Genomic DNA, 10,505 nt, shown 5'->3' with positions numbered 1-10,505 from the left:
TCGAGGAGAGGAATGTTGACTTCCACCTTGCTAAACATATCCAGCAATTCAGTATCAATTTCTAATCTCTTCTTTGCTGGTCTATTTGGAAAGGGGAGTGGAATCTCTGATCTCCTCTTTGCTGCATCATTATTTTCAGCTGCACCTGCAAAGGAAGAATCACATTCCACTGGTGCTACAACTGATTGTTGCTGCACTGGTGGTAACTCTTTTCCACTTCTCAAAGTAATGGCACTCACATTCCCCTTTGGATTTAAAACTGTTTGGGAGGGAAGTTTGCCAGAACCTTGAGATTGAAACTGATTTACCTGAGATGCTAACTGGCCAATTTGAGTCTTTAAATCTTGGACAGTGGCATCCATATTTCTCTGAAACTGCAAATTTTGTGCAGCCATCTGTTGCATCATCTCCTCGAATGAAGGTCCACTCTTTTGTGCAGGAGGAGGTGTAGGTGCTGGTGGTTGTTGTTGCTGATGCTTGAATGGAGGCTGATATTTTCCAAAAGGTTGGAATGAAGGTTGTTGTTGTTGTTGCCCCCATTTCAGATTTGGATGATCTTTCCAACCTGGGTTGTATGTTTGGGAGTATGGATTGTAATTTTGTTGCTGTTGTGGCCTATATTGTTGTTGCTGGTTGGTGTAAATTCCAGAAACATTTGCATCTGTTTCTTGTAGAGTGGGACATGAATGTGTATAGTGCTCCTCTGAAGAACAAATGCCACAAACTGTTGCTGGACATTCACTTGCTGCATTCGCCTGTTGTTTTTGTTCAATTGCTAAATGTCTCACCATGGTGGTCAGCTCATTAATTTTGTTTTCCAGCCTTTGATTATCTACACCACAAACAGAACTAGAACCAGCACCAATTGCCATCTCATTTACTCCCTTGACAGCTCCTCTAAATCCAAATTGCTGAGTGTTGGCTGCCATGTTCGAAATGAGTTGTCTTGCAGCATTTGGTGTCTTATCCATCAGTGCTCCTCCACTTGTTGCATCTATCATGTTCCTATCCATCAAGGTTAGTCCTTCATAAAAATATTGAATCAATAATTGCTCACTAATTTGATGTTGAGGACATGTAGCACACAGCTTGTTGAATCTCTCCCAGTATTCATACAAAGTTTCTCCATTCAGTTGCCTTATACCACAAATCTCTTTCCTAATTGCTGCTGTTCTGGATGCAGGAAAGAATTTCTCTAGAAACAATCTCTTCATTTGATTCCATGTAGTGATTGTTGCTGGTAGAAAGTAGAGCCAATCTTTTGCAACACCATCCAGAGAGAAAGGAAATGCCTTCATTTTGACATGATCTTCAGGAACTCCTTGAGGTCTCATGGTGGAACACACTACATGGAACTCCTTTAAATGCTTATGAGGATCTTCACCTGCAAGTCCATGAAACTTGGGCAACAAATGGATAAGTCCAGATTTAAGCTCATAATTTGTTTGATTATCAGGATATTGGACACACCATGGTTGATACACAACATTAGGTGTAGCCAATTCCTTCAAAGTGAGTTCACGATTATCAGCCATGATATCAAATTCAGAATCAGTTTCAGAAGAAGAGCAAGATTGAAAATTAAAAATATCACTATCTAAGCAGGATTGAGGATTAAAAGTAGAATTAATAACTACTTCAGAATCAACTACACTACTATTATTATTCTGACTAGACCTACACCTTAACCTATGATGAAGTGTTCTTTCTATCTCAGGATCAAAATCATGTAATGTACCAGGGTTGGACCTAGTCATGCAAATAAGAACACATACAAGGTTATGAAGTCAAAAGTCAACAGAAAAGTCAAAAGTCAACAGAAAAGTCAATATTTACTATATAAGCAACTATAACATGCAAAACTATACCAAATGAATTTTAAAAAATATTTCACCACCAGAACATCATTTCTCACATGATTTCCTAATTTTGAGAATTTTTTTGTGATTTTTTAAAATATCAAAAACAGTAAAAAATTGAAAAAGTGGTCTAAATGAAGGAATTTGGCAAAAAGGACCCCCAACAAAAAAGACCAAAATACCCCTACAAAAAATTATACAGAACTCATAGAAGATGAAGGAATTTCGTGATTTTAAGCCCAAGTTACCCCCAATAGGGGGTAAGTTTGCTCAGAATCACGTTTTACCTTTGGAGACCAAGTTTCAGCTCAATCAGAGAATCTTTGAAAATTTTCGGAATGGTTTCATGGAGAGCCAAAATCAATTTCTTCAGGAAATGATTTCTACTAGTCCTCTGTTTTCGGAATGTGTTTTCCTCTGTTTTTCCTCTGTTTTCTTTCCCTGTTTTTCCAGCTAAAATACGGCACAAAGAAACCACAAAGAAACCGCAAAGAAACCACACAATATTGCTACAAAAACACTACAAATTACCTAAACAATACAATTCAAGACAAACACAATAATATTGAAAACTAAACTGCAAAAACTACAATGAATTAGAGACAGAATTAGTGATAGAATCAGACATAGAATTGAATTACAAAATACTGTACTATAAATTCAAAAACATTTCTACAAACAGTTAGTATACATGATAAAAAATAAAAACAAAATGACTTATGTCCCCGGCAACGGCGCCATTTTGATAGCTCAGTCGTATCACTATCAAACAATTCTAGGTTCCTCAACAAATTTCTGTAATATAGAGGACTTAACCTAGGTCATCTCTCAAGGACACAAGCACATTATATTTTGAATTTAATCATGTATGTAAATCAATTTAGAACTCAGGGGGAAAAGATTTTCCAGCAAACAATTAGAGCAAAGCATTAAGAAAGCAAAGAAATCAAATCAACACAAAATTTCAATAGTATAGAAATTCGGTTCAAGGTTTCAATTCCTACAGTATAATCATCATTGTTCACAACAAATACGAATTATTAATCCATCTAATTCAATCCGAAATTAATCCAAACAGTAATCTAAATCCAGATTGTGAATTTTATTAAAACAGAAGAAACTACAATCGCACATTCCAAATTTCAACAAAATTCAAGAAAGTAACCGATTGAATTAGGGATTTCACTACAAGAAAATGACGATTTTGCGACGGTTATATGACCTACATTGCGACGGTTATAACTGCCGCAAAGACAACATTGCGACGGTTTGGGAACCGTCGCAGAGTCGTCCGTCACCAGGCAATTTTGCGACGGTTATCAGAACCGTTGCACAAACCGTCGCAAAATTGGAATTGCGACCGTTTCATCAACTGTCGCACCAACAAATGCCTCTATATTAACATTGCGACCCTTTCATCAACTGTCGCACCAACTGCCTCTAAATTAATATTACAATCCGTTTTTTAACAGTCAAAAATTATAATTTTTTTTTATTTTAATAAATTTATTAATGTAACAATCCTCATATTTGGCCTTTCAAGGATTTTATTTCACGATATTTCACTGTTTAGCATATTTTATCCTTACTTGTGCAATTTCTGGGAAACTTCCCAGAAGGTCACCCATCCTTGTACTACTCCAGGTCAAGCACGCTTAACTGTGAAGTTCTGATGAGTAAGCTACCGAAATGTATATGTATGTTGTCAGTATAACTTGTACAGATTAATTCATTTAAGTCATCCTCAAATATACAATCTCATATCTGTATTATAATAATAATATATAATAATTTTATATTACAAATAATAATAATAATAATAATAATAATAATATATTTAGTTATTCTTTATTTATATGTACTTACTTTTATAATTAACATCTACTTATTTCGATTTAAAATTATAATTTAAATTATTTAAATTTTTTAATTTATAATGATAATATAATTTATAAAATTATAAATATTTATTTATTACATACTTATAAATTATTTTAATATTTTAAATAAATTATTAATTAATTTAATATATTTATTTACCTTAAATCAAACATATAAAATTCAAAAAAAAATGTATTTATCCTTGTTTTATTTTCCAATTTTCAACTATTAATAAAATACTAACTTAAAATCTTATCTAATTATATATAATATTCTCATATCAAATTTAAAACCAAGTATTAGTTATACAAAAATATTAAGATCATATAGTAAATTGTCAATAAGATTTTAGTTAAATAATTTAAAATAATTAATGTTTTAATTATATTGTTAATTAGAAAATAATTTATTCCAAAACTAATTAATTTTTTTATATTAATTATTAGTAAAATTTAATAATTTTTAAATTAACAATTAATTGGATCAATGAAATTCAACACACACGATGAGTTATTGAGCGGAATAACTTTACCAAGAGTTATTTTGTAAGTTATCTTAAATCAAACATATAAAATTCAAAAAATATATTTATCCTTGTTTTATTTTTTAATTATCAACCATTAATAAAATACTAACTTAAAATCTTAACTAATTATATCATAATATTTTCATATCAAATTTAAAACCAGTTCTTACATTTTCGACAAATATAAATTTTTCTAAAATATTTCATCAATAATATAGTTTTTCCTACAAAAATTTTCTCATCAAAAATATAAATTTTCTGACAGATTTAATTTTGTTTTTATAAGAAATCATCTTCGATTAATTTAACATTTTGTATATATGATTTAACAGTAAAAGATTTTCAATTTAACGGTTAAATTTACAAAATTCACATTTAATATAAAGTTATTGAGTTGTGTAACACTTAGTAAAATTTACACTTATGTAATTATAAACCCCCTCATATATATATATATATATATATATATATATATATATATATATATATATATATATATATATATATATATATTAAATGTGACTTTTACTAAGTATTACACCGCTCAATAACTTTATATTAAATGTGAATTTGGTAAATCCAACTGTTAGATTGAAAGTTCATATCTCTCAAAGATTATATATACAAAACTTTATATTAATCCAAGATGGTTTGATACTTCATTTTTATAAAACAAAATTGATGTCATATATTCATTTTAAAATACACTAAAATATAAACAATTTGATTACCTTCCAGTTGTTGTTCAATTTTAACAAAATTTGATATACACTTATAAAGTGATATGAACTTTCATTTTAACGGTTGGATTTACAAAATACATATTTAATATAAAGTTATTGAACAACATAATACTTAATAAAAGTTACATTGGTATAATTATAACCCCCTATATTATATATATATATATATATATATAGATATATATAGGGACGGATGTACATTTGGAATAGTGGGCACTTGCCCCACTACTATTTGACATATACATAATTTTTTATCTAAAAAAATAATATATTTTAAAAAATAAAAATTATATTCTAATAAAATAAAAATATAGATTCAGAAAAAATGTTTATTTATTTTATATCTATCAAATTTTTGAAAGAAATTAATTCTCATGTAATAAATTTTTTTTTCTTAATAATGAATTAATTTTTTAAAAAAGTTTAATTATAATATATATATATGTATATATATATATATATGTCTTAATATTCACATATATAATGTAATATATTAAAATAAAAAGTTTTTTGATAAAATAAAATTTTTACTATGCATGTTTATCTTTTGTGTTTTTTCTTTATTGTATACGTTGATTGAAAAAATCAAAATAGTAAAATTATATATATTGATTAAAAAAATCAAACTAAGAAAAATCAGAAGATTTATGTTCCATTTAGAATTTTTATTATAAAATATATTTTAAAATAAATTATCATCTAAAAATATATATTAGATATTAAAAATATATTTATATCATAAATAAATTAAACTGGATTTTTATAAATTTTAACATATTTATTTTTATATTTTTAAAGAAAGTATATATAAAATTGTTAATAAAATATAAGTTCGTTAAGATAATATACATAATACTTAAAAAAAAAAATTAAATTCTAATAAAAAAAATGCTGAAAATTTTGCGACGGTTTATGACTAACTGCCGCAATGTTAAATTTGCGACGGTTATGATTAACTGTCGCAATGTTAAACTTGCGACGGTTTATCATAAACCGTCGCAATGTTAAACAAATTTTGCGACAGTTTATGATAAACCGTCGCAATGTTAAACAAATTTTGCGACGGTTTACGGTAAACCGTCGCAATGTTGAACAATTTTGCGACGGTTTTGAAAAACCGTCGTATGAAGGGTCGCAATATCAAAGCGACGACGGTTTCTAGATAACCGTCGCAATTTGTCCGTCGCAATTTATCATTTTTCTTGTAGTGTTTAGGTTATTTCTAATTAGAAAATACTTCTTCTCATTTTCATTTAGGGTTCAAAACAGAGATTCAATATCATGAAAAACAGAATTTACACTAAACAAAAAAAAGAGAAGAAGAAAGAATTCGTTCGGTAAAAATTAGAAACTCAAATTTACCGTAGTTCTTGAAACCTTAACCCGATTAAGGAATTAGCCGTGCCTCATTATCATATTGCAGCAAATTCCAATTGAGAGAAGAAATTCCGTGAGAGAGAAAAGGATTCGTGTAAAGAGAGAGTGAGAGAGAAGATGAGAAGTTTCTAAAGAGAGAAGAGAGACTTTTGAGAGAAACTTCTTGAGGAAGTTATCTCAAATCTGAAAATCTAAAAATATGAATTGTCCCAAGACCCAACTCCTGAGTCATTACATGCTTTTAAAGACAAAATAATGGGCCTAAAACCAAAGGTCCAGTCCACTAATTACAATTCAAAAGCCTAATTAACTAAACAAAACAGTTTCATGACAAGCTGAACAATCAAGTGCAGCGCCGCGACCTTAAAGCACAATTTTGGGTCTGAAAATGTCCAAACTGGGCTTTTCGTCCAACATGTGAATTGTAGATCTCCGTCTTATCTTTACAGGGACACCAAGTTTGCCAAATTCCGAGTTGAATAGCTCTAGATATGGCTTGTACAAGAAACTGTGTCAAAACAGGAAATTCTTACGGGAAATTAGTAAAATTTATAACTAATTCCTAAATGATTCACTAATGCAAATCTGAACTAAAACATGAATAAAGGCTACTAAAAAGAATCAAACAAGGTAAAATCACATAAAGAAAGATATACTAAAATATGACTATCACTGCCAGCTAATCTCTATGAGAAATAATTTGTTGTTTAGTTGACGTTGGAGAAAGGAGAAGCGAGTCCAGTCCAGGATTTGATGGTGAGATCTGCATTGAATCATCTCTTTTTTAATATGCTCAATGTTCTCCCTGACTTTTCTTAAGCGTTTTTTCCCCCACGAAGATAGGTAATGACCACATTTGGCAATTTTCAGGTCAACTTTGTTGGAGGGAAATGGATCCCAACTGAGATTAACAGCTCGAGTTAAGTCCGGATCTTCTAGCCACATGTTTTCAAAACGAAAATGAGAGGAAATAGAGTTAGTTTGAAAATCATTCAGCTTAAGCCATATAGGGGTATGGTCAGACTTGCCAGCTATTCCATTACGTAAGGAGCTATCAGGGAAGGTATGCTTCCAGTTAGGGGTAACCATTGCACGGTCCAAGCGTTCCTCAACCAGGTCTGGGGGGGCTTTACCACGTCTCCAAGTGTAAGGATACCCCTCTAGAGGAATATCCAGCAGGTTGCATTCAAGAGTAGTTTGGCGAAAACCATTGATGAGGTAAGCAGGATGTTGGGTCTTGCCTTTCTTTTCCCGCATGTCCAAGATGTCGTTGAAATCACCAACCAGACACCAAGGAAGATTAGATAGTTTGGCCAGATCTTTAATCATCTCCCACGAATTCTTCCTTCTCCACCGCTCAGGGAACCCGTAAAATCCTGTCAAACGCCAAAGAATGTTATCATTCTGATTGACTACAACATCAATATAATTAGAAGAGTGATTTTTAATAGAAATTTTGAAAGAGTCATTCCAAAAAAGAGCGAGCCCTCCCCCTCTATTAGCACTCTCAACAGAGAATGCATGGGGGAATTTTAGACGAATGCGAATATCCTCCACTTTGGTGTTATTTACCATAGTTTCACATAAAAAAGAATATCAGGTTTGTACGAGTGGAGGAGGTCTTTAAGGATTGGAATTGCACGAGGGTGACCAATGCCACGACAATTCCAACTAAGAACACTCATAACCCCTGGCAGCCCTGGGTGCCAGGGACTGCCGATAAAAAATGAAATCTTTGTGAATCGTTTTCCTCGTCAACGATGGAATGGGTTGGGTTTTCTTTTAATTGTTTTGGTATTCCTTCTTGGTCTCTTCTTCTTTTCTTGTCCAGGACTGAATTGCTTTCAGTTTTTGCATCTTGATGATGATCAACTTCTGGGCCATTATGGGGGGCGTCTAAGTGCGTGATGATTTTATCATCTTTGTTGATTTCATATCTTAGCCATTTGGCTCCACCATAGTTTCCTTGTTGGCGTAAAGTAGCTCTAAGAGAGGCATCCCAGTTTCGAGTTTCGTCATCAACCTGAGAATCAAAAAGCTTCCTGCAAAAAGAATCGTTATGCCCCAAGAAACCACAAAAGTAACAGAATTGACCAAGTCTTTCATATTTAAAATTAACAGTTTTCCACTCTTCTCCAGGGTTTTTGATTTTCTTTTCTTTTAGTATAGGTTTCCTAATGTCAAGGTTGACTCTGATTCGCATGTACGCTTTCCAGAAGCTAGTATTATGCTTTTCATCGTAGGCAAGGTATTCTCCTATTGCATTTCCAAGGAGTTTGCCAACTTCCTGTGACATAAATCCGGCAGGGAGGTTGTGCACTTGAACCCAAACAGGTATGTGGAATAGGGGGACTTCTGTAGGGATTTCACCTCTATGGATTTTGCTTAAGATCAGCATGTTGTTATCAAATGACCAGGGACCTCCTTCGTATATGCGATTGAAGTCAAGAATGTGAAAGAATTGGAATAGAAAAATATTCGTTTGGATTTCCGATATTGAGACGCCTTTTACCGGTCGCCATATACTGGCCATCCTATCTTTCATGATCATCGTGCGAATCGTTCTTTCCGTAAGGAACCTTCCAACGAGGCTGAGATGAATGAGGGAGTTTGCTTCAGCGTCTATGGGTCTTGGGATGATGAGGCCATCATCTTCAGTGTCCATGTGTTCATCCATGGCAAAAGGAAATGTTAGCGCCGCTGGTTAAGAAAGGAGGGGAAGGGAAGACTTCTGTGAAGACAGGTTGAGGTACGTAACATGGCATACAATCATGCAGACACCTCACGTAGCAAGACGGAGGGAGAGAGTGATAACTATTCAAAAAAACGAGTAATTCAAGATGATTTGATACTTCATTCTTGTAAAATAAAATTGACGTAATATATACATTTTAAAATATACTAAAATATGAATTCTTTGATTACCTTCAAGTTGTTGTTCAATTTTAACAAAATTTGATATAAACATATAAAGTGATATGAACTTTCAATCTAACGGTTGAATTTACAATATTCACATTTAATATAACATTATTGAGTGGTGTAATACTTATTAAAAGTTACACTAGTGTTATTCCAGCCCTTATCATTTTAAAAAATATAAATTATTATTTAAACTTTTAAATTTATAATAATTAATTTAAATTGTATCATAATATTAATTTTAAATAGAAATAAGTAGATTGTTAATTATACAAGTAAGTATATATATATATATATAAATAAATATTAATTAAATATAATATAATTATTATTATTATTGGTAATATAATTATTATATATATTTTTATAGCGGTCTGGACATACCAAAATGAGAGGGATCCAAAAATAGTATAAGTATGAGATTGTACTTAAATGAATTAATTTGTACTACTTATACTGATAACATGCATTAGCTTTTCTGTAGCCTATCTCATCAGAACTCCACAGTTAAGCGTGTTTGACCTGGAGTAGTATAGGGATAGGTGACCTTCTGGGAAGTTTCCCAGAAAATGTGCAATAAGGACAAAACATGTTGAAAAATGAAGTGTAATGAAATAGCATCCTTGAGAGGCCAAATATGAGGGTTATTACATTAATAAATTTATTAAAATTAAATAAAAATTTCTTGAAATTTATCTACGGATAAAATCCATAGATAACAACTTTCGTGAGTTATCTTTGGAAAATTCCGTAGATAACATTATCTTCGAAAAATTCCATAGATAACCTTATCTACGGAAAATTCCGTAGATAACGTTACCTATGGAAAATTCCATAGATAATGTTTCGTAGATAACGTTATCTACGGAAAATTCCGTAGATAACGTTATCTATGTAACACCCCGAATTTTCTATTAATGCAATATTTACTATTATTTATTTTTATATTTATGAAGATTATTTTCTTATGGTTGTTTTTGTTAATTAAAGGGGTTTTATAGAGGTTTGTATTAATTTAAAATTATTTATGAAAATTTTAAAGTTAATTATGATTTTTTTTAGGCCCAGAACGACCTGTTCCGAAAAGCGGAACGGGCTGTTCCCAAAAAGTGGAACGGGCTGTTCCAAAAAGTGGAATGGGTCGTTCCAAAGGATGAAAGTGAACTATTTTGAAGGACCAGAACGAGCCGTTTCAAA

General features: G+C 31.5%; 1 protein-coding gene and 1 non-coding gene across 2 annotated transcripts; one reads left to right on the top strand and one right to left on the bottom strand.

The window, feature by feature from the left end:
* Window positions 1-1,059: 1,059 nt before the first annotated feature.
* On the top strand, window positions 1,060-1,164 carry LOC145957654 (small nucleolar RNA R71). The gene has a single exon (XR_014433697.1). It is a non-coding gene; the product is annotated as a small nucleolar RNA R71 (small nucleolar RNA).
* A 6,903-nt stretch (window positions 1,165-8,067) lies between these two features.
* On the bottom strand, window positions 8,068-9,063 carry LOC109802720 (uncharacterized). Its single transcript, XM_020364131.1, has one exon. It carries the CDS (start codon window positions 9,061-9,063, stop codon window positions 8,068-8,070), a length of 996 nt encoding a protein of 331 aa, XP_020219720.1.
* Between the last annotated feature and the right edge of the window lie 1,442 nt (window positions 9,064-10,505).

Source organism: Cajanus cajan, chromosome 4 (genome assembly GCF_000230855.2).
Source record: "Cajanus cajan strain Asha chromosome 4, NIPB_CcT2T_4, whole genome shotgun sequence".
Lineage (NCBI taxonomy): Eukaryota > Viridiplantae > Streptophyta > Magnoliopsida > Fabales > Fabaceae > Cajanus > Cajanus cajan.
Note: the sequence above shows the minus strand (reverse complement) of the source record. Positions and strands in the feature narration are given on the sequence as shown.